Source organism: Salminus brasiliensis, chromosome 7 (genome assembly GCF_030463535.1).
Source record: "Salminus brasiliensis chromosome 7, fSalBra1.hap2, whole genome shotgun sequence".
Classification (NCBI taxonomy): domain Eukaryota; kingdom Metazoa; phylum Chordata; class Actinopteri; order Characiformes; family Bryconidae; genus Salminus; species Salminus brasiliensis.
In genome coordinates, this window is record NC_132884.1 from 27,625,164 (window position 1) to 27,650,124 (window position 24,961).

Below are 24,961 nucleotides of genomic sequence, written 5' to 3' on the forward strand. Positions count from 1 at the left end.
TTTTTTTTCTGTTTGGCTCTCTCTCTAACCTTACACCCCCCCCCCCCCAACAGCGGACTGCGATTGATCGCTTCTGTGGTGAGGTGCGGCGTCTGTGTCATGCTGAGCGCAGGAAGGACTTCGTGTCTGAGGCCTACCTGCTCACGCTGGGAAAGTTCATCAACATGTTTGCTGTGCTGGACGAGCTCAAAAACATGAAGTGCAGCGTGAAGAACGACCACTCGGCATATAAGCGGTAGGTTCACACACTCTTATCATTCATCAGTTTCTATTAATCACGCCACTACACACATTCTTACACTCTCACCCGCCTGATAATGCCTTTACAAGCTTAGGATGCCTATTTTGTGCATCTTGCTGGTGTATTTTGGCCTCTAGATGGCAGTCAAGCTGCTGCTCAGAGGGAATCAGCAGCCTCTGAACATTTCCTCCTTTTTGCAAACTATTTTACTAGCTTTGGAACCGTTATGGAACCCTAAGCTTAAGGAACCATTATGAAGCACTACAAGGACTATGTTGAACCTATTTAGTTTGACTTTAATCTCCTTATTTTTAATGTGCATGGTGAGGTGTGAGCAGGGATGTGTTCTGTATGTGAGTGTGTGTGTGGACAAGATTGCTTGAATCACCTACTGAGCTTGCTGTTATGTGTGCATGAAGAGTGTTTTTGTGCATGTCAGCGTGACGGCTGTTTGTACTCTTCCGCACGAATTAAAGTTTCATTTAAATCTGACTGCCCTCGAAGGTTTCAGTCTGAAAGGTCAAACTTGTCAACTGCCTACCTCTCGCGCCTTCTCCCTTTCATTCTCTCGCTCTTCATGTATCCTTCCCCTGCCCTTCAACCCGCACTTGTGTTTATCCTCGCCTTCAGTCACAATCTTCTCCTTGACTGCACACAGTAAAGTACATGAGAGAGACATGTCTGGCTAAAAAGCTGTGTGGTTGTGTGTTTGGACTGCACAGTATGTTGTTTATTAAATGCAGTCACAAACGTGAACGTTTCAGTACCAATATTGCAGAAGCTGGGGATATGCAAATATATTCCACTAAGCAATCATAGTTTCTGTGGCTAATCAAATCCTATCACAGTGTTTTCAGCAAATCCAGCAAATTTTGTATGTTCCTGGGTCGGCTTGTGTGCACAGCTTGTTTATGGTCTGTCCACAAATTCTATTTGATGTTTAGGTCTGAGGACTGTGAGAGCAACAGGTAGTCCTTGGTGGGTTGGAGGTATATTCCGTTGTAGAAGACCTTCTCCTTTAGCTTCAGCCATAGTATCAGAACATCCAGGATTTGCTGGTAGTTCACATCTTTTCAAATGGATTGCAGTGTTTCTGCAAGCAGGGATAAATGATTTAAATAATTTTGCTTAGTTGACAAAAACATCTGCCCAGCACTGTATATAATTGTGTGTGTGTGTGTTTTATGTGTGAGAGAACAGATATCATAATTTGTATGGCTAAAGCGTCTGCTTATTTTAATCATGGATTCTCTCTTTTGTTTTATTCTTCATCTAACAGTGCAGCCCAGTTTCTGAGAAAAATGTCTGAGCCGTCCTCCATACAGGAGTCTCAGAACCTGTCCATGTTTCTGGCCAATCACAACAAGATCACCCAGGTATCACTTTGCAGCAGTTGGTATTTTCCTGCTGGTAGCTGCTGCACTAATGAATCTCTTTAAAAGTTCAGTGTGTGTGAGTGACAACGATGTTCTATGTATCTAACGTAACACTGTGACTTTCAGTCTCTGCAGCAGCAGCTAGAGGTCATTAATGGCTATGAAGAACTGCTGGCTGACATCGTTAACCTGTGTGTGGACTACTACGAGAACAAGATGTACCTGACCCCGAGTGAGAAACACATGCTGCTCAAAGTAAGACATACATACCGACACCAAGACGCAACTTTTAAAGTTTTCATTCCATTTCATTTTCATTCATTCAAGTGATTTGTAATGCTATTATTGACTGTGATTTTGCCCCACTAGGTGATGGGCTTTGGTTTGTATCTAATGGATGGAACCAACAGCAACATCTACAAGCTGGATGCCAAGAAGAGAATCAACCTGACCAAGATCGACAAGTTTTTCAAGGTCTGTGTGTATGTGTGTGTGTGGGGAGGATGCAAAGAATGGGTAAAGACAACTTTGGCAATTTACAAAGAACACTACAGTTTGTTTCTCATCCTTGCCACTTTATTCATAATCACCACCGCAGTGTCATTATGGACATGACAGCGTTTAAATCAATCTCCTACTCATTATCATAACAATACATTTAATTTAGATAGCGTCCTTCTCATACCCAAGGTCGCTTTGCAAAGGCATCATAATCACAGTCAATATTAAATAGGGAATAAGCATAGCTCATATTCAGCAGCAAGAGATTACACATTCAAGAGAAGTACTTTGTAATTATGTTTATGTAAGTTAGTTGTAACTAACTAGCATATTTGAAAATAGGTGGAATTTCTTTATTCAGTATTGTAATTTAATGCCCCATTGTTTATCTGTGAACTACAGCAACTGCAGGTTGTGCCGCTGTTTGGAGACATGCAGATTGAGCTGTCTCGTTACATCAAAACCAGTGCTCATTTTGAGGAAAACAAGTCCAGGTGAGCTGTCTTAACTCTTCAGAATGTGCTAAATGGAGAGGATCAGGGAGTGTGTTTTAACATGGTTTTTAAAGCAGCATCTTGAAGCATTTGTACCTTAAATCAGCAGCTTCAAAATCATTTGGATGCTCCACTAACACTAAACTACTAATTGGGTGAAGAGTGCCACCATCATTGCTGCATTGGGCTCAGCAAGCCAGAAACTGCACTATGTAACTTTGTGGATAGTGGGGGGAAAAATGACTGCCCTTTTTATTATTGTACCAGTACAATGAAACAGCCCCTCAAGTAGGGCTGGGTGATATGGCAAAACGGTTATATCATGATATTTAAAGACATTTTCACAATACATGACATTTATCATGATGTTTTGACATGTTGGCAATGCACCAGTATAGGCAGATGTCTAAATACTAATACTGAACTCCATCCAGGTAAACCTAAAAAACACATTTTTGAAGGCAATAATATTTTGCAGTTGGTCAGTGTTCTTTAAGCATGGATGCCCACAATATTCTCATAAAAACATATTGTGTTCTGACAGAATTCATTACAATACGATAATATATTGTCATATTGCTCAACCTCAGGTTTTATATTTGTGCATTGCGCTTGAAGATCATCTGAAAAAGCTATTGTTTCTACTGTTTAATCTACTCCAATTTCTCCAAAAATAGCATAATGTCTCAGTGGTCGTGTCACATTGTAAAATATGTAAAGTGATCTAACAAAATTTTTGATCAAAAACAAAAAAGAATACACTTTTTTTCATGACATTTTATTGATCTTCTGATTATACCAATCATTAATCACCCTGTATCTGTCTAAAATCTGTTAAAATGCTCAATTTTAACACTGTGCAAACAACAATAAAAGCAGAATATTATATGTGGGGATGTAGAAAATATGGCAAGCTCCAGATCCTGCTGATCTTTTATTGTAGGACCATTTAGGACGTGCAGATATGGGATTAAATGATTAAAATCATGGTGGTATATTTAGTTTTAAAAAGTTGATTTTTTTTATTATTGTTTGTTTATACAGAATAAGCAGTTTATTTAGCTAATATCAGAGATAACAGCTTATTATCTCTCTCCCTTCTAGATGGTCGTGCACATCTGCAGGCAGTAGCCCTCAGTATAATATCTGTGAGCAGATGATTCAGATCCGGGATGATCACATGCGCTTCATCTCTGAGCTGGCCCGCTACAGCAACAGCGAGGTGAGTGGGCAAATGCCCCCCCCCCATTTTCTTTTAAAAAGATCTTAATTTAAACAGTTCACTATGTAGAAGTAGTGGGCAATTGTCAATAGGCTTTGGGGATCCCTTCCAAGAGATGCCAAATGGCACAGCTGCTGCTTGAACCTCATTCTTAGACATAGAGGACAAATCTGTACTGAGATGGAAAGTTTGCTGTTTAGAGTGAATTAGCCCATTGTGCCTCAGGGCTGGAACTGAAATGGTCATTAACAAAAGTGCCAAATGATCTGCTTATGTTGACATGTGGCTGGTGATTGCGTAGGTTGGAGATTAATTCATAATTTCCATAATTTCCCTTCAAATTCTGTGCCAAGTTTCACCTAGTTAGTGTTGCACAGATAGTGTGTGTGTGTGCGTGCATGTTCTCTTATCTGAATGTACCACACCAATGAAAATTAATGAGCTTATGTCTGAGGAGAGGAGGATCCCATAAAATGCTGTTATTACCATATTTATTTTGAATTGTTAATGAGTGTGTAATGACAGTAGTATTATTGCTGTCGTGATCTTTCTAGTCTCACTGCAATTTAATATTCATGGAGTGTAATTGAAATCATTTACCAGTTTTAAGGTATCCTTTAAGGCTGCTTGTGGATGATGACATTGTTGATGCCTCGTGTTCCATATTTTGCTTAACATGAGCAAATTTCTCATGAATATGAGAATTTCTACAAAGATTCACATGCATCAAAATTCAGCTAGATTATTATGCAAATATGAGGTGGAAGGCAGCCAAGAGATTTTTCTTGAGGATGTTCGACTGGAGGCAGAGTAATGAAAGAGTGAAGGGGCTGCACTGGATGGAAGAGCACGAACACATGTCCAGTCAGAGCAAGTGGACCCTGCTGAAGAGCTATAGTGAGAGAGAGAGAGAGAAATTCGTGCCATCACTGTCATTGTCACCTGCTGTGGCAGGGTTAGGAAAGGTTACTGGTTGTCTCATGTCTGTAACTGATTCAGTATAAAAAGTTGCAGTTTGCCTTGAGAAAGAATCTTTCATTAAGCAAGCAGCTTCATTCTGGTTAGCATGCTGATTATGTGGAATGTTTTGTATGTAGGAATTAGAAATATCTAAATGGAGAAACATGGCTTTTGTGTTAGCCTTCAGAAAATTAGAGTTGAATGAAATCTTTCTTTCCCCTTTACATTCCTCTCTTCATTTCCTTGTCTGTGTATGTAGGTGGTGACAGGCTCTGGACGCCAGGATGCACAAAAGACTGACTCTGAGTACAGGAAGCTGAGCGATCTGGCCTTGCAGGGCCTGCAGCTTCTCTCTCAGTGGAGTGCCCAAGTCATGGAAGTGGTGAGTTGCACATCAGCCTTACAGATCGTTCCCTAAAAACAAAAAAAATCCCAATTACACCTTATAAGCATGTCCACATGAGATTATGGTAATGCTATATCACTTTAGAGCACCATTCATGACCCCTAAATAGGCTTTTCATAACTATTGACATGAACCTACACAAACATTTATATATATTTTTTATGAACAAATACAGTGAAAAAGTTTGGACACCCCATGAAAACCCTTGTCTTTTTTAATATATTTAAACGTATGGACATTTGATCTTCATTTAAACAATATTAAGAGATAGAGGTTATACAACTACACACATAACTGAACAACTGAAGAAATGTCTTTTAAAGATAATTTTAAAATGTAATTAATAAAAATAAAATTTTTAAACAATTTAAACAATTTTGTGGCCTGCCGTTGGATTTGGCAGTTGTTGCACTTGTACATTTTTTTAGCAGACAGTGGAACAGCTGATTTGGAATTGTTCTGAGATCCTTTTAAATCCCTTCCCAGACTCCCTTCCCAGTCTGCATCTACAGCCTTATTTCTGAAGGCCTCAGAGAGCTCTTTGGATCTGTCCATGGTGACCCCACTCACTTCAACAATTAAGACCAAACTAAACTAAATGTCTGAGGTTTAAGACATAATAATAATGTTCTAATCACCTGCAGCTAATGTGGCGCACTTCATTCTAAATTTAGTTTGAAGTTGTAATAAATGTGAAGGTGTCCTGACTTTAACCTCATTGGAAACTTTTTTTTTTTTTTTTTTTTTAACAAAAAGACATTTCTTTAGTTTTCTGTATTTAATCTGCCAATATTGTTTAATAGATGACAATGGGGTTTTCATGGGGTTTGCTAACTGTTACACACGACTGTGTTATTTCGGTTGGGGTAAGAGACGTTCAAGTGTGGTTTAACACGCCTATTTACAATCCTGTTATTTTGTATTTTAAAACATGCTGATTTTCCTTTTAGGGTGGGCATTTGGATTTGGCCCATTTCCAGCTCTGTTCTGGTTACTTGTGATTTTCTTTTTCATAAAGAGACAACCGTGTTAGAGGTTCATGGTATGTCATATCCGTGTATCAAACTTTGCCAACGTGAATACAGTTTTCCCTTACTAGGGCACAGTGTTAGAATGTAAACCAACAGTACAGACTCTCAACTGTTTATTTATGTAAGGAAGATTTTTAGCCAGTCACGCTATTCTGTCCTCTTGTCTGCCTCTGTCAGAGACGCAGGTTTGTCAGCAGGCTGTGATCTCTTTTGTATAGGAAAACTAGCGTAGTGAACGTAATGACCACTGCATCAACAGCAGTGCCTTCATACATGCAGGTTGCACTGCAACAGGTAAATATATATTACTCAAGAATAATATTTATTTATTTATTTTCCCCACAAGAGCCATAAAAAAAATTATACAATTGTTTTACAGGCAGATAAATAAATCCCTCAAACTTGTATTAATTGCAATTTCAGTGCTCTTCAAAAGGGTGTGAATTGTGACAGGCCTAACTGCATGACCTCCTCCAACTGACAGAATACTTTCTAGATTTAAGGATCATGTTTAATGTATAGACAAATGGTAAAATAACTTTCTCATGAGACAAATGTGAACCTTACTCTATTACTCATTCTTATAAGCAGTGTAATGTTACTTAATTGCAGTGGGCACTGCTTTGTAGATCCGACCAGGTGGAGAATCACTGCATAATAACTGACTCCTGGTAACTAGCACCGCCTTCTAGCACATACTAGGGATGTGACAGTTCATCACACTTCACCCTTACTGTTAAAATCTAATAATGTAAATGCAAAGGTAATGAAGACTGGATCATCTGTATTGAAAATGTGCGTGTTAAACTTTACCTCAGCCTTTTGCTGTGCAAACTAGCACCTGCAAGTACAATTTTCATTAACACAAGTACAACATTTTCAAATTTTCACCATATTTCTTGTCATTTTATGCATTGTAACTTTTTCGTTGCTTTATTGTCAGCAGACGACTTAACCAATAATTTATCAAGGCCATATTTAAGTTATAAATATAAAATATGATGCATGTCTCATCTGAGCATCTTTCAGTCTGAACTGAATTTCAGCCCTGTATGTAGGACAGTGAATACCAAGAAGCCACTGTTTTTGTCCTTCAAAATCAATTCTTCTTCTTTCCTGCAGTGGCCATATGTATTGGCTTTTACCTAGAATTAACAATAACTAGAGGCTAAAAGCGTTTCAGTTATGTTGTCTGGTTGCCATGGATACAGAGGCAAAGGGCAGAGTTGCTTGGGTTACTTAATCAAATCAGGTTCCTTCAAAGAAAAACCATCCACAGGTAATGAGGAAAGATAATTGAGATTTGGGAGTGTTTGTTTTCATCTGTTCTAAATGATTGCGGCTTCTTCACCATGCCATCCGCAAGGGATTAAGCAGTGACTCAGTTTTGTTATTGCGGCTCCAGCGTGAAAGAAAATAAAAACGAGCTTGTCTGTTAATGATGTCAGCTGTTGTTTAAGACTATTTGGATCCGTACTGGCAAAACCACATAGGAATCATAGCCCTCCACCAGTTTCAGGGAGAGCAGGTAACTGGACACATCATATTAATGTTTCTTTTTACTACTTGATTGTTAATCCTTTCTAAATTAATGACACCATTAGGTCCGTTGACCCATAAACATCACCAAGTGCTGTCCTGCCTAGTGGTACTTCAGCTTGCCTGTGGAGAAGCTATTTTCATTTTCTATGTCTTTAAGGGGCTTTTTGTATTCAGAAAGTGAAATGTATGCTCAGTGGGGTTCAGATGGGCTGATTGACTCGGCCATTGAAGAGCATTCCATTTGCACTTCATCAGCATTCCACAGGCAGCCTTGCATGCCAATGCCATGGTATGCTTTGGATCATGAACAGTTTGCTTTTTTTATTTGCACTTTCCTCCTTTCATCTCCGTAATACAGATCAGTCCATAGGACTTCTCTCCAGATCTCCAGCAAGCTAAACAGCAAGTTTTCCTGTCTTGAGGCTTACCATTGGATTTTCTGAGGTTATGCTGAAGTGTTCTACTCTGAATGAAAACACCAGTGCTAAGGCCAGTGGTGCACATTTGCACAAAGGCCTATTTCTCTTATCCACTCTTCAATATAGCAAAGACAAGAGAACCTTCACAAATCAGGTAATAGCTACAAAAAAATAGCCACTTACCTGCACCTGCCCCTGTCTATAGTCAGGAATCACCAAGAAGTTTAAAACAACTGGAACGGTGGCAAACCAGGTCCGGGTCGAGGTCGAAAAAGTTCTCCAAAGCTCACTGTAAGAGAATTGCATCAATTCTGGGAACGTGTGCTTTGATCAGATGAGACCAAGATAGAGTTTTTTGGCAACAAGCACTCTAAGTGGGTCTGATGTAACACAAAAGATGAGGATGTGGAAAAGCACCTCATGCCCACTATGAAGTATGGGGGAGGATCAGTGATGCTGTGGGCCTGTTTCTCTTCAAATGGCCCAGAGAACCTTGTTAGTGTGCATGGCATCATGAACTCCAGGACATTTTAAATGAAAATCTGATGGCCTTTGCCTGAAAGCTAAAGACCTCATTGGTTTTCAACCTAATTGAAAACCTGTGGGAGGAGCTGAAGAGGAGAGTAAATAGGAGAGGACCCAGTATGATGTAGAGAGGAATGGAAGAGTGGAAGATCCCCCTCTCTGTATTTTCCTATCTTGTGAAATGTTATCAGAGAAGATAGGCAATAGGAGGTTGTAAAAGGTATTACCATCAGGGGTGCCAATAATTGTGGCACACATGATTTCATGTAAAATAATTATTTTGTAATGTGTTTTCTTTTCCTGCTGAATAAATGCACTTAAATGAAAAGAATTTTTTATTTTTATTTTTTATTATTTTTTATTAATTAGAGGTCTAAGAACACATCTTAATGAGGGGTGCCAATAATTGTGGAGGGTGCTGTACATCTCATTTTCATAATGTATTCAGCTGGTCTTCCTCTGATTGCCCGGATGTTTGTTAACTCGAAGCAAAACAGTGCATCATTAAGGGCTCATAAACCACTGTGTTTTTCTTAGAGGTCAACATGCAACTTTTGTGTGGCTTTGTTCCTAATGTTAATTTTTTACACCACCACTTTCCAACCCCTCTGAATCCCCTAGAATTAAACAGACTGTTTCTGTTACTGCACCTTTAAATCTGATCTAGGAAAAATGTGCTCTGTTTTTGTCTTATTGGCTGCCTTATGTTTTGCCTCATTCAGATGGCTCTTACGGGCTAAAACACTCCTGAAAAGCTGCAGTATGAGTGACCTTTTTTATTATTATTCTTAAACAATATTGACAATACTTCAAATAACAGGGTTGTGGGTTCGATTCCCAGGCTCGGCAAGCTGCCACTGTTGGGCCCTTGAGCAAGGCCCTTTACCCTCTCTGCTACCCGGGCGCTGGAGTTGGCTGCCCACCGCTCTGGGTGTGTGTGTGTACTCACTGCCCCTAACACGTGTGTGTGTGTGTGTGTGTGTGTGTGTGTGTGTGTGTGTTCACTACCAGATGGGTTAAATGCAGAGGACACATTTCGCTGTACAGTGACAAATACGTGCACCTGACCTGACCTGAAATGTCGTTCTTACAGTAAAGCAAAGGAAGTTCCGTTTTCCTTCATGGGTGCCCTGTATGTAAAAAAAAAAAAAAAAAGAAAAAGTATTGACCTCTTGTGCATCAACGTAAGTTGTAGCAGCTCACAACTTTGCCGCCAACTGTCATATTAGTGTTGGTCCCCTAAATTGGGAGGATTATGTATTTAAAGGTTGTAATTCCTTCACAGTCCACCCAGTATGGATTAATGCTGACAGCGTGTACTTTTCACCTCATCATGATTACCTCATCTTAAATCCAGTGTAATGTGATTGGGTGTAAATCCAAAACAAGAAAAATGATCACCATTCGATTACAGACTGTGCAGATGTTGATGTTCACGCAGTATCCATTACTCAAAAGTTCATTTTGTACTAATTATTATTAATTATAAAGTATTTTCCTTTTTCAGTACTCCTGGAAATTGGTGCACCCAACAGACAAATACTCCAACAAGGAATGCCCTGACAATGCTGAGGAGTATGAACGTGCCACTAGGTACAACTACACCAGTGAGGAGAAGTTTGCTCTGGTGGAGGTCAGCATCACGGTTTCTGAGAGCTTTTGTTTTAAGACTTGTTGGTAACAGGCTATAACTGCATTTGCATTTTACAGTATAGTAGCTCCTATTGTTTTGTGACAGCATTGTTTGTGGTCTACAGGTGATGGCCATGATAAAGGGGCTACAAGTCCTGATGGGCCGGATGGAAAGTGTCTTCAACCACGCCATTCGCCATACCATCTACGCTGCCCTGCAGGACTTTGCCCAGCTCACACTCCGGGACCCCCTGCGCCAGGCCATTAAGAAGAAGAAGAACGTTGTTCAGAGGTATCGTCAGATATTACAGCATGCATGCATACTTCAGGACATTTTACTACTTTTGAAATAATTATTTTACATTTTTCTTTTTCATAATAGTAAAAGCTCATACTGAATGTCTTCTTCAAGGGTTCTCTAGTAAAGCCAATGGCTCTATGTAGGACCATGACAAAGAACCATCTGAATATTTTGCCTGGTAAAATGTGTTTGTGCTTGTGCTTGGGAGCATGAATAAAAGATGAATACTGGCAAATTATAGAGATGATAGTTTCTGCTGATTTAGAGAGTTTTACAAAAAAAAGTTTCCAAAAAAGCGTCTGAGCCCTAGGCTGGATTTTTTCTGGAGTCTGGAGCAGACTCTGGAGCTCTCTCCACATGGCTTAAATCTATGCAAAATCTCTCTAAAATAAGCATAAGTAACATGACATTGTGCGCTTTTCATGGAAGCATCATCTCAAACTGATTTTAAAGGCAAAGTTCAGTAGCTGTAATAAAAGAAATGAAGTGATTAAATATTATATAAATAAATGTAAGATATTAAAAATGACATTTACTTAAAATAAAACATTTTAAATTAAAGCTAGACATTTTCAAATGTTGTTTAAAAGTGTGTTCTGAGTTTGAACGTCCACAAAAAGTGGAACCCCACGGTTTAGAAACGTATTCAAAGAGCAAAGACAAGGTCCTACAGTTGAACCAATCTGAGAAATACCAAAGGATTTCTAATTAAGGGTGTTTTTATTGCAGTGTTCTCCAAGCCATCCGTAAGACTATCTGTGACTGGGAGACAGGAAGAGAGCCTCATAATGATCCAGCCCTGCGAGGGGAGAAGGACCCCAAAGGAGGCTTTGACATCAAAGTGCCCCGTCGTGCTGTGGGACCCTCTAGTACTCAGGTATGTCTAAACTCATTGTGCACCACGGGTTGGAATTAGTAGGACTGCATTAATCAGTGACAAAGCTGATTGATTGTTCATCAGTGATTTTAGCGTTTGTCCTGAAGTTGATTGACCTGCCGTTTTCTCTTTCTGGTAAAATCTGTAAAGTTTCTTAAGCAGTATTTTTAACAGGGAGAAATGCTGAGAGCTTATACATATTCATTCTCTACTAGTCACGCTAAACTTAGCTGACAGGCTTTTAGCAACACTTTTTGCTTCTGCTCTAATGGTTTGGAACATTTCCTTTCAAACTGAGCTATTGTACGAGTTGCACTCTGATTTTCCTGCTTGGATGACTGCTGTAAAGGGTTCAGCTCTCAAAATAACTGAAGTGTTCCGTTTTACCACATACCTTTTCACCATCGTTACTGCGTTGTCATGCCTAGGGGTGTAACGATAAACTCAGCTCACGATTCAATTCGTTTCATGATTCTGGATTTACAATTGGATATTCTCTTCAAAATATGATTGACCATATCCATGTTACATAATGTTCTGACAAGACTAGAGCTAGAGGATGGGAGTAGTGTGACGCATGACAAGATGTTAATGCTCAAACAATGCATTTGATATCATTAGTTATCTTAATGAGCACAATGCTCATGCTCCATGATGCATCGTCACATCTACACACAAGTAATTGACAACAGTTTATCTTACCACAGTTTCTTACACCATCGATTGCCCTACCTTAAACCAGTGCTCTGTATGTAGTCTTAATATACAATAGTTGAGGAAACATGCTTCCTTAGCCACGCTTTCTCCCAGATGTCCAATAGTATGCTGGTTGTGACGTCATCCCACCCACCGGTAACATGTTAAATGTCAGCAGTGTTGCTGAGACTGAGCTGTAATCTGTTTAGTCATTCGGTCTGATCTGGGCTTTGTGCCTCCACATGTGTGCTGAAGAATCAGAGCTATCAGTATTTAGCATAAAATTTATGCCTGACCTGATTTATCTATCAATCTGCTCCTACAAAGTACATAATCCTAAAGAGGGATGATTCCATTTGTGTCATGCCTCAGTGTGAGAGCGAGCAGATTCTTTCTGCCATTATTCCTCCACTCTGTGTTTTATGTGATTTGGATTTAGTTATGAATAAACACTACTTTTTTCACATTTTCCATCCCCAATATGTTCCAGTCCTTCACTGCAGTGTGTTCCCTGGGCTAAGAGGCTTAAGGCAGTGGGCATTAAAAACAGTCCTCAGTCCATATTAGAGAATTTCACATGGTGGGTCACTGGCTGAACTATTCAGTGGGAGCCTATCTGTTCATTTAAAATGACAGCTCATTTGACTCATTTGACACATGCATGCCTACACACACACACTGCCAGGCAACCATATTGGCCATGACTCTCCTGGGGTATCAAGCAGTCCCTTTAATCTTGGCTCAGAGGGGGCTTGCGATGGTCAGGTTGAGATTTGAACACTGACATGTTGAAATCCCGTCTCTCGGGTTTCAGGGAAGATTCTTGCTGTGACAGTCTTACATGGGGTGACGGATGGCTTGTCTGTCGGGTTTTAAATGTGTCTGTACAGTGTTTTTCTTTAATTTACATCCAGGTTAGATTACACTGTCTATCAAGGGTTCATTTTTGTCCACTTCAACACCTTAATGGTATCTCCCCTGTAGCTGTACATGGTGAGGACTATGCTGGAGTCCCTGGTGGCTGATAAGAGTGGCTCTAAGAAGACTTTGCGTAGTAGCCTGGAAGGCCCCACCATCCTGGACATCGAGAAGTTCCATCGGGAATCCTTCTTTTACACTCACTTGCTCAATTTTAGTGGTAAGGACTGTTTAGCCTGTCATGGTTCCACAATGTATCAGATTTGTCAAATCTATACAGTTTACCCTAAATGTAGAGAGTTAACTACCTAACAACTTGACACAGTTTAAGGCATATGATAAAGCTCTGTAACGATAATAAAAGAAAATGAAAAAAAATGAACAAAGAAGGTGAAAAAAACTTATTCAGTAAAAAGAGATGATAACATAGATAAAAAGTGTTTGCTGAGCTTGACTGCCTAATAAAAGGTGGAATTGACCTCTACAGCTTAGAAACATCACACAAAAAAGAAACATAGGCTATTTGCAGAAACCAGTACCTACAGAGCTAAGATCTTTGGAGCTAATCTAGGTAGCTATTCCATGATGCTGTTCCCAAATTTATAAAGATATAAGCTAGCTATGTTAGCCTAGTAGCTCCAATACAAAACTAAAGAAGACAACTTTAGACAGTAAACACGGACTCACTAACATGGGTAAATTGTCTGTAAGTAGCACATTAATTAGCATAATAGTAAACCCACTTAAAGTATCCACATGCTTTTTAAATGCAATGTTTGGGAGCATGGTCTTGTTCCTCACCGACTAATGGTACAGAATAAGAGAGCTGATGCACACGGCTGGTGGGGAAGGGAGAATTGACTCATGGAGTTTTCTGTTCCAGAGACCCTGCAGCAGTGCTGTGACCTGTCCCAGCTGTGGTTCAGGGAATTCTTCCTGGAGCTCACCATGGGCCGCCGCATCCAGTTCCCCATTGAGATGTCTATGCCCTGGATTCTCACTGACCACATTCTGGAGACTAAAGAGGCCTCCATGATGGAGTAAGCACATTTGTGTTGCATTGCACTGCATAGAATTGCATGAAAATGTCCAAGTGCAAATATTAGGTTTGTGAAGTATTTGCTGCAAGTCTGTGCAAATAGCAGTTATCACACTTTAGACTTTTGTTGTATTCAGAAAGATTTGATAGAACTGTTTCTCTTCTTCTCAGGTATGTTTTGTATCCCCTGGACTTGTATAATGACAGTGCACACTACGCTCTCACCAAGTTCAAGAAGCAGTTCCTCTATGATGAAATTGAGGCTGAGGTAAAGTTCTCACCCCCTTCATCTCCCAGTGGAATATACTCCTACAAACTCAGGTTAACTATTTAAACATGTTAACTACATGGCAGACCTATAAGCCCTCACTACCAGGGCTCAGAAACAGAATACAAAAATCAATAGATTTGATTTGCTGTGTTTTAGCATTTCTGCTCTCGTGTTGCAACCCAAATGTAGCAACAGACTGCTTTGAATGTAAAAATGGTTAATCCAGTTTCACCAGTGTCACCAGAAAGAAAGGTAATATCTGACCAGAGCATTGCAACATGTGTGTTTCTCTAAATAAAAAACTAACAAAAAAACAATAGAAAGTGGATCTGGCCTACTTTTGCAGCCTTAAAGAAAATATGCATGTTGTTCAATTATAATTATTTAAATAGGCTGCTTTTGCTTAAAGTACTGACTTTGGTTGTTGAATTGGGATAGTAAATAAATACATGTCTCATTTCATTTTAAATATCTTAAAAAAAAATTTATTTGAGTACCCGTCCCATAAAAGTAATCTTCAGAGTTTGAATGCCTGTATAAAATGAGTTGGTCCTGTTCTGTTTGTATAGCCTGTGCAATCTTTTTATTATATACTAACCAAGCAATATAGTGACTACACAAAGGGAGCAGTTAATGGACAAGCAATAGAACAAATGTAAAACATGAAAGAATTAATTACAATTATTTAAATATCAGCCCATACTCAAATTACTGCAACACTCAGTGTCAGTTTTCAGCCCTATGAAGATGTGTGAACCCTATCATGCACACTCTTATGTTAATGTAGAATTGTATTAGTGAAAAACCTAAAAACAGCTTTAATGATGGCTCTTTTATTTTAAGTTTTAAGTTGTGTTGTCTAAAGTCTGTCTTCTGAGTGCCTTCGCACTTACATTTCCCACTTTTCTCTCTTATCTCATAGGTGAACCTGTGCTTTGACCAGTTTGTTTACAAACTTGCAGACCAAATATTTGCCTACTACAAGATTCTCGCTGGAAGGTAAAGTTCAGTTAACATCAGATGAGATATATATATATATATTTTTTTTTTTTTTTGTGTTGTCTTGTTTTGTAGTTTATAAATGATTTTTACAGAGGGGAGTTTTTAGTGTGTTGATTAAAAGAAGGCTTTTGAGTGTCAGAATGTTTATTTTTTTTCTGGGTGTCTACACTGGGTGAATCCACTAACATTAATTTAGTATTGTTTTAGTTGCTGGAGAATTAAGACAAAAGATCAAAAACAGTCACTGTTTATTTATTTATGGTCTGCACTGTATGGACCAAGACTTATGACTTATGAATGTGTGTGTGTGCGTGCGTGCGTGCGTGCGTGCGTGCGTGCGTGCGTGCGTGTATATTGTCATTAAAATGCTTGGGCGCATTTGTTATATTAAGTCATAGTATTATTTTTTTTATATATATATGTTTTAATCAATATTCACAGTATTTTAAGAACATCAAGACATTATAAAGTAACCAACAGTTTGATGATATTTTTTTTTTATTCTTTTTTTTCTGTAATGTTTTCTGCAATTTATCTCATCTACAGCTCTGTTCATCATTCTGGACACTGCTGTTGTTCCAGATGTTTAATTTCTTAGCATTATTTGAAACATGTTATAGAATAAGAGGATATGTGATTTATTTTATTAAAATAACCTTATTCCAAACTTGGTCATGTAATGTTCATGATAGGGTGAGTGTAAGATATTTTGTTTTGCTCTGTCTCTGCAGCCTGCTTCTGGATAAGAGACTGCGTGCTGAGTGTAAGAACCAGGGAGCTAACATTCCATGGCCTCCATCCAACCGCTATGAGACACTGCTGAAGCAAAGACATGTTCAGGTGGAGATACCTTGCTTATTTAATGAATTAAGCATAATACTAATATACTCTAGTGTAGTGCTTTGTGTGTGTTAGGGCTGTGTAGATTAAGCAAAAAATAATAATTAAATGATCCTCATTCTTAGTTCTGTATTCTATATTTTCCAGCACTTACTTCTCAGTTTTATACCTCTCTGCAGTATTATGCTAATTATGATGTGTTGGAATTGTGGCTGTCACAGCAGCCCTTCATTATTATCACAGGAAAGCAACAAAACAAAAACACAGTATATTGCTTAGCTGGTTATGTCCCCATCAATGTATTAATTGTCTCTGCCCCTCTTGCAGCTGTTGGGCCGTTCCATTGACCTGAACCGGCTGATTACCCAGCGAGTGTCTGCTGCCCTCTACAAGTCCCTTGAGCTGGCCATTAACCGCTTTGAGAGCGAGGATCTCACCTCCATCGTAGTGCGTCCTGTTTCCACAAATTCTTATCTTGTAGTTTTTCTAATGACTCACTATATATGTTTTTTTGTAAGTTATTTAATCAGGCAGCATTTAGTGATGAAATTAAATGTGCCACATGACAGAAATGGACTGTACTGCTTGAATTAGGTTTTTGTAGGTGTGCTTCTTTGTTTATCTTTTGCTATTCTGGCTATTATATTTTGGCTATCCAAAATGGAGAAGGAAGCTCGTTTTTAACTTTCAATGGAAGTCAGTGTGAAAATAGTTTATTCCATTTTGGATTGTTTGTATTTGTATCTTTATCATCAAAGTGTGACACAATGTTAAGATTAACTGCCAGTTGTAAAATAGGTTAGAGATCTGAGTTTTGGAGTTAACGATGTCTTTCTGTCTTTTTCATTAAGGAGTTGGAAGGCTTGCTGGAGATCAATCGGATGACCCACAAGCTCCTCAGTAAGTTTCTGACTCTGGACAGCATGGACGCCATGTTTCGTGAGGCCAACCACAACGTATCAGCTCCATATGGCAGGATCACACTGCACGTCTTCTGGGAACTTAACTATGACTTCCTGCCCAACTACTGCTACAATGGCTCTACAAACAGGTACAGCAATTGTATATGCTGCAAACATGTCCAGTTCTATTCCTGATTTGTTTTCTGTATAACACAGTTTGGTAATGTTCCTGTTCAGACACATCTGTTGAATCCTACAATTCAAAATATTTGAGCAGGGAAATCGCTTAATTGTGCAGGATGATCCTGGTTTATGCCTTGTTTTTTTTTCTCCTCCAAATACAATAGTTGTTCTCAGTTGTAAAATGTGTATGCTAAAATAATTATGCAAGATCATGCCATCTGTGCTTATGACTGTATAACAGCACTTAGAGCTTTGAGCTGGAATTTAATTTTGTCCTAATCTCTGAAAGGCATTGTATAGTATATTCCACATCTTTCAGTTAGTGCAGTGGTTTTATGTGTTCATGATTACTGTGCTAATGGATAGAGCAACTCACTCCACTCCTCCTGGACTTGTCATTGAAATACTTACAGAAAAAAGGCAGGAAAACGTCTTTAAAGAGAACTGTAAGCCAACCAGGGCAAGGTTTTGTGCGGGTTTTGTCCTTGTGCTGAGAATCGTAGAGGTGAATAGGAAGAAGGGGAACGCTGTTTCTTTTTGAAGACCCCCCCCCCCCCCCATTGTTGCATAATTTCTTCTCCCCTTTCATCAGTGGATGAGTTCTGAGTGTCTGTGTTTGCCCTCTGCTAAACTGTCGTCTTTCTTTTCATCACTTTTCCAGTTTTTTCAAATGACACAAACACAATTACGTTTCTAGCATGAAGCACACGGTGAAGCACATCACCTTTTTTTTTTTTTTATAACCCTCAGATGTCAGTGGGGGAGACAGAAAGTGGAATGAAGGACAATTGGAAAAATCAAGAGAGAGAGAATGTCGGGAAAGAAATTGTGGAATCGCTGATGTAGGTTAGAGAAGAGACAGATTGTGTGAAGGGGATTAGCAGTGGGGGATCAGAGGCAAGAGATATATATTTCATGAAAGATATGGATGGAGAGGGACAGGCTGCGTGATGAAATAGGCAGACATTGGATTTTTTAAAGATTGTGTTGATCTGTGAACACGATCGAAAGTACCAATGACCACCAAGGTTCACCTTGGCATGAAGTGGAGAGATGGCAAAACTGTAAGAAGGAATGGAAACTCTGTAAATGATTTTCAACAGTTCTTTTCACTTTATCATCAAGAAAACAGTACGGCTAAATAGAATATGCTATGCTATGTATGCTATGTAGCATTTTACCTATGTAGCAAATCCTGTAATATTGCTCAGAGCACCTCAGTCCACATTATTCTTTTTCTTTTTTTAGTCACGATTCTGTATCTCTCAGCTCATCCAGAAACATTTACACTCCTTTAGGGGTTACATTCTACATCCGGACTGTAGTGGGAGCCCAGGAGCATGAAATGGCAGTTTTCCATAGTTCTGCTTTTAAGTTTTCTCAACTGGGGCTGGTTACAAACGGAATGTTGTTACATGTGTTCGTATTAACTGAGACATGCCTGATGACCTTCTGCTTGACTGGATGGGAGATGCTGATGATGGAAAGGAAAAAGGCTGAAGTGCTCTCAATCTAATAGATAAATAATAAGGATAGGGAGCAGTAAGGTCTTTCATTCTTTCGCTTTTTTCTGGCTCTCTCTAACCTTTGGACCTTATTTATCTTTGCAGAGGCTCCTTCACTTCAGAAAATGAAGTACTTAAAAGCATGTCAGACTGACTGACTGAATATTTCACCTTCCCTCCAGGTTTGTTCGCACTGTACTGCCATTCTCACAGGAGTTTCAGCGAGACAAGCCACCCAATGCCCAGCCGCAGTACCTCTATGGCTCAAAGGTTTGTATTCTCCCAAGACTAGCTGGATTTCCAGCTTTTTTACTTAGAAGATTTTATTCTATGTTGGGTTACAGCTTTACAGAAAACTGCTACCAAGTAAAAACAAATTTAAATGCCTTATTTTTAATGTTTCACATCATTTTATGTTAACACAAGCTGATTTCTTCTGATCTCTTTTCCACAACATAAGAAAAAAAATCATGGACAGGAAACACAAGGACTTCCTGCATAAAGGTTGTGTCTCACATGGAAAGGCAGTTTTAATGGTGTTTCCAGTATATATTTTTGTTATTCATATTAGCATTCATCAGATTAATAATTTATTTCAGATTAACATTCATTATGTGTTTTACACTGGGTTTGTTGATCAGAACACAATATTCTGGGATTCCTACAATTATTCCAGCCTCTGTTCTTAGAAGAAAATGCTAAGAGCATATTTTCGCACAGTGAATATGCCATAAATGCTCAGCACAGTACACGGATCAAGGTGCAATAATCATGACCACAAGTAGGCCACATATTGTCAAGGCTATGTAACAATACAAGAAACAAGACATGTTCTCTGTCTTTTGATTTAGGTTTGAGGCTAAAAGGTAAATACTGAAAGCCCAAGTATGTCAAAAACAGGTCATATGCCTTGACAACTTTGTAGTGAGCCATTGGGCTACATGTAATTTTCTTAGGTTGTTAAGTGAGACCTGTCTGTTGTAACTAATGGCAGATGTGGTATTACTAAACTAGGCTGATGCATGGGATTATATACATAGATGTGTACAGACTAACTGCAGGCATTGTGCTTAGTGTTTTATAATGCTGTAAAGTGTTCTGTTTTCTTACACTTACAAAGAAATTCTGCATTTGCTTTGGATAAGATTCATGTTCTTTCCAGGGAAGGCTTAAAACATCTTGATTCAGAAGCATTGGTATGGACGTTTTAGTTCAGGCCAGTTCAGGCCCACCGTTTAGTTTGTTACTAAGTGTCCTGAGCTCATGGCTCTGTCCATTGACTGGTGCTCCTCCATGTTCAGGGTGAAACGGGTTCTGGATGACCGTTGCCTGCAGGGAGTCCTCATCACTGTAACTTGGTGTGTACAGACTATCTCTGCCCTCCCTTGCCCCATAATCACTCCTGGGGGTCAGAGCTTGGTTTGGGGGACTGGAGCCTGGCTGATTTACTCTTTCAGAGTGCCTCTTAGGCTGGCATATGGAATGAAGGCAGGCCCAGAGCAGAACCACGGCAATGATGAACAGCAGAATGCTGCTGGCTAGCCACACACCCATGGCCAGCTCCCTGCGGCTTCCCCCGTGCTCACCCTGGTCCAGGGTACTGAAAAGTTGACACTGGTCCCTGGAAGGGTTGGCTGATTGGCAGGTGATGCAGAGGATGTAGGTGGTCTGAGGGGTGAGGCTGCCAAGGTGGGTTGTGGTCTGGCTTACTGGAATCCTCTCTTCCCTCATGAAGCTCTTTCGTGTGTAGCCCATCATAAGGCTGTTCCAGTTGGGGTGGTACATCACGCTGTAAAAGGTGTCCACGCAGCCAGGCATGGCGGGCCAGCTGATCATGGCTGAGGTCGCCGTCACATTCTGCACGCTGATGTTCATCTTAATTCAGTAATTCAGTTGATTCAATGATTGTTCCTCATGGATGGGAAGATTTTCAGATTTTGTGAGGCTAGTTCAAGATGGCAGGTAACAGTGCTGGAAGAACAGACAGAGATATTCTTACAACGTGTTGCAGAGCTTGCTTCATTTCTTATTACTTTTAGCTGAATAGGTTAAAAGTTGAGCTGCTAGACACCAGACAATGACTTTTTAGTCAAACTAGTACTACAGAAAAACAATATAAGTATGATGTTATTATTCATATTATTATTATTAATATTATTCATAAAATATCTAACTTAAATAATTTAAGTAACTTTAGCTATTTTCTTTGGCAGTCTAGTTGTATTAATCTAGTAGAGAATAACAGTAGCAAACATGTAAATGGCTGTGTCATACTCTGTTTCTCTCTGAGAGAGGCATTTATTGGACTTAATTAAGTCTGCCAGCTGTCGTTGGCCAACAATGCTCTGCTGATTAATTGAGAAGTTCAATTTTAAGTGATTATTTGTTTTTAATAGGTAAACAAGTTTATTCCATTAATCTTATTACACCATCACAGGAAATTACCCAGTTACATGTTTAACCTTGGAATAGACTTCATCTCTTTATAGAAAGATGATACTTTTTCATATTCTAGTAATGAAATGGTGTTTAGCTGTGATCATTCATTTAATTTCATTTCATTCTCTATTTGTTTCTGTTTTCTTTATAAGGATAGGAAGTACAGGTAAATGATTAAAATCTGGCTAAAACTGGCTAGTATGAAGTTTGTTCATATTTCTCAGCTTTATTGACACATCTTTGTTGACTGTTCAATTCAACACTAAAACACGTAAAAAAAAACAATTATTAAAAATAAAACGAGTCAAAAAAATAAAAATGATTCTTTATGAAACTAAAAATGATTGTTCCTTGGCATCACTCAAAGAACCCTTTCTAGAACCTTTAAGAGTACAAGGCCTGGGCTTTTTTTGTACATGGTGATTCACACTTTTATTTTCCTTTTCATTTTTTTGTGGGTCACCTTTTGTCCAACTCTCTTGCCCTGCTTCACTAAGGTCTGTTAGCCTGCAGCACTTAGCTTTGAGCTACTGAGAAAGAAAGAACTTGGAGAGTCAGAGCTGATTTCATTTCAAGCTGTGTGTGTGTGTGTGTGTGTGTGTGTGTGTGTGTGTCTGTTTCTCTTTTCTTTTTTTCTTTTTGTGTGCTGTGCAGGAGACAGGTGTGTTTATAATTCCAGGCAGCTGCTTCTGTTTTAAAGTGCAGAAAACCAGCAGTGACTTAAGTGGGGAAATTCAAGCTTCATATTCATGTTATTTGTATTGCTATCTCTTCTGCCATTTATTACTTTTAATCATAGCCATGTTTCATTGACAGTGTGATCATTCCAATCATTCTGGGTGCTAAGAGTTCTTCTGTACACATACATTACTCACAGATTCCCTTTACAAACAGTAGTCCATTGTGTGGATGATGTATTTGGCAACCTCTAAGCAAAAAGATTTCTAAATAGTGCTGAAAAAAGGTTCTTTGACTCGTAACAATAATTGCAACCCTTTTTTGATACTATGTAGAGCTTTTGTAAAGGCTCTTATGGAACCGTCTATAAAAGGTTTTAGGCCCAGAGAAAGTGCTCTGGCAAGGTTAATCTATTCCATCGTGTGATTTATTAGTAAAAAAAAAGCGAAGCCATTCAGCCATATCTGACAGTGCTGGAAATGTATGAAAGATCCTCATAATTTTTTATCAAAGGCTAAAACTTCAAAGCAACCTGCCCTCTCAGCTATGTGCACTCTGTTCCCAAACACTGGCACTACTGATAAAGAAAAGAGCTGTCATTGCAGAGCTCAGCCATCACTTAATAAACTAGCCTTATGGCAAGTGATGCATCTCTAGAAATATAATACTTTTGTCTGTTAGCCCTGCGCAACCTGCTTATTCATTAAGAGGATCTGTCTCTAATATACGCTCAATATGTCTCAAAGTCAGTTGTTAAGTTAGGACTCCGTTTAATTCAGCGTAGGTAAAAATGACCTGCATGTTAAGAGTTTTGTTTTTCTGGGTCATTACAGTAATAGCTGGCCTTTTTTCTTACCTTTTAATCACTTCAGTCTGAGACACTGATTGTGAGTCAGTGCCTCACCTCTGTAATTATGTGAAGAACAGCGTTGACTGTGTGTGCCAGGTGGATACAGTGGCATTATTAGCTTGCCAAAACCTTAGACGGTGTGAATGATGATTATCACTGTGAGCAGTGATCATTTAGATTTCTCTTTAGAGGCATTAAGGCAACACCCACACAACGTCCAACAAATAGGTAAAACGGTCAATGTGTTTAGTGTTGGCACCCAATAAATCTTACTTTTCTGGTTGTTTATTGATGTTGCATTTTACATTTTTCAGCTCTTTTCTGAATGCATATATGTACATAATCCATACCTTGGATTGTATTAAAGTTAAATGTAGATACATTGTCCAGTTTTACTGGATATTATCTGTATTTTCCCCAAAATGTCATTCATAAAGCTTCTTAACTATTTGGCCATTGTCTTATTTTGCCTTAGCAGGCAGTGGTTAGGTAGAAAAACCATTGGAAATAATGAAACATAAGGCACAGAGATAAGCTCAGCCGGATCTACCTACACTTATTTATTGCACACCATTGTACAAGAACAAAAAATTGTTCAATTGATCAACAAAACAGTTGTTCATGCATTGCAGAGTTTAACTAGTCCACCTGGCTGGATATGTAATGAGATACATATTGCAATAGGTGTCAAACTTAATGGGCACTGCAAAATCACATATTTTGCATATAGTAATATAATAAAACAGTAAATATATACTCTATATATAATAAAATACTCTCTAAATCAGCATTTCTGTTCTTGACTAAACAATGCATTTTTAAGTTAAAGGATAAAAGATCATCAGAGGCAAGACATGGAGAGTAGGGAAATGATCCTACCTGAAGAACTGAGAAGAGGCGAAGGCTGGTTTAAGTGGTTGATGGCTCTTGCTGTGGTGTTGACGGCTGCTCTAGCTGGATGTCTGATAGAAGGTGACCTGTGGCTGGTTCTCTTTGGCATGGCTCAGGCATGTAATGCCTGTGGCAGCGAGCTGGGCTTATAAAGGACGCTCAGTGGCAGAGTCGGTTTCTGCACAGCGCAACAGCGCTCTGCTTTGGAGGGAAGAGAACGCTACCTGATTAAAGCAGTGGGAGTGAGGAGGGGGGTGGAGAGAGAGAGAGAGAGAGAGCGAGCGATGAAGAGAGAAAGAGAGAGGGAGATCAGTGATGTGTGTCTGAGGGAATATTAAGAAGGATTACAGTTGAACACCCTGCCACTCCCTTTCTCATGACCTTTCTCATCTCTCATCTCCCTCATTTCATTCACTCCATCTCGCAGGCATGTCCCTCTCGCTCTCCTCCACTCTTGTCATTTACACCTATTCAGCTCGCTGAATCATTCATGCACACTAATTTGCTCACTCACGCATTCACTTACTATTTTACCTGCTCTCTCTCTCGCTCTCTGGCTTGCACTCTCTCTCCTTCACCGTCTCATTTACCCACACACACACACACACACACTCACTCTGTCATGTTCGCTCTCTCATTTACTTACTCATTCACATATGCTGTCTCGCTCGCTCTCATTCATTCTCGTTTACCTACTTTCTCTTGCTCTCTCTCGCTTATTCACTTTCTAGTATATCTATCTCGTACTCTCTCGTGCGTGTGCTTGCTCTTTCACCTACTGATTCAACTACTCTCTCTCATGTATGTTCTCATTACCTTTCTCTTGTACATTCTTTCTCTCTCGCACACTCTGTCTCACTCCATCTCATGTCAATCCTTACATTCTTTGTATCATTTCCATTGCCTGTGTATATGTACACCTCTAGTTCCTATTTGTTGTGAATCTGGCAGTTGTTATTTACATTTCACTTCAGTTTAAATGTTATTTAAACTGAATGATGAATGGGCCAAGAAAATAAAAATGCTCCAAAAATATATTTACATTGATATTTTACATTGAAATTATAATTATAATATTTTACATCTGTTGAAAGTTAAGAAGGAATAGTTGCTGTTTTGGAAATGCAAATTTGGAGATTTTTTTGTGCGACAGCGCCAATAAATGTGTGTGTGTGTGTGTGTGGTTCAGTGATGTATCCTCAAGACTCTGAATTCTATCT

General features: G+C 39.1%; 2 protein-coding genes across 2 annotated transcripts in view; one reads left to right on the forward strand and one right to left on the reverse strand.

The window, feature by feature from the left end:
- Positions 1-24,961, forward strand: part of cyfip1 (cytoplasmic FMR1 interacting protein 1) — a 49,047-nt gene that overhangs the window by 14,296 nt on the left and 9,790 nt on the right. Inside the window, exons 6-23 of the mRNA XM_072684395.1 lie at positions 54-235; positions 1,521-1,617; positions 1,744-1,872; positions 1,987-2,091; positions 2,521-2,612; positions 3,717-3,834; positions 5,054-5,176; positions 10,225-10,350; positions 10,475-10,641; positions 11,380-11,527; positions 13,208-13,361; positions 14,025-14,181; positions 14,352-14,448; positions 15,374-15,450; positions 16,185-16,293; positions 16,621-16,740; positions 17,145-17,344; positions 19,066-19,153. Of these exons, the coding sequence (XP_072540496.1) occupies positions 54-235; positions 1,521-1,617; positions 1,744-1,872; positions 1,987-2,091; positions 2,521-2,612; positions 3,717-3,834; positions 5,054-5,176; positions 10,225-10,350; positions 10,475-10,641; positions 11,380-11,527; positions 13,208-13,361; positions 14,025-14,181; positions 14,352-14,448; positions 15,374-15,450; positions 16,185-16,293; positions 16,621-16,740; positions 17,145-17,344; positions 19,066-19,153 (2,289 nt within the window). The remainder of the gene's footprint in view (positions 1-53; positions 236-1,520; positions 1,618-1,743; positions 1,873-1,986; positions 2,092-2,520; positions 2,613-3,716; positions 3,835-5,053; positions 5,177-10,224; positions 10,351-10,474; positions 10,642-11,379; positions 11,528-13,207; positions 13,362-14,024; positions 14,182-14,351; positions 14,449-15,373; positions 15,451-16,184; positions 16,294-16,620; positions 16,741-17,144; positions 17,345-19,065; positions 19,154-24,961) is intronic.
- Positions 19,276-24,031, reverse strand: LOC140560162 (fibronectin type III domain-containing protein 9). Its single transcript, XM_072684397.1, has 2 exons — positions 23,730-24,031; positions 19,276-20,854 (listed from the first exon to the last, which is right to left on the reverse strand). The coding sequence occupies exon 2, from the start codon at positions 20,756-20,758 to the stop codon at positions 20,096-20,098; it is 663 nt and encodes a 220-aa protein (XP_072540498.1). The 5' UTR covers positions 20,759-20,854; positions 23,730-24,031; the 3' UTR covers positions 19,276-20,095.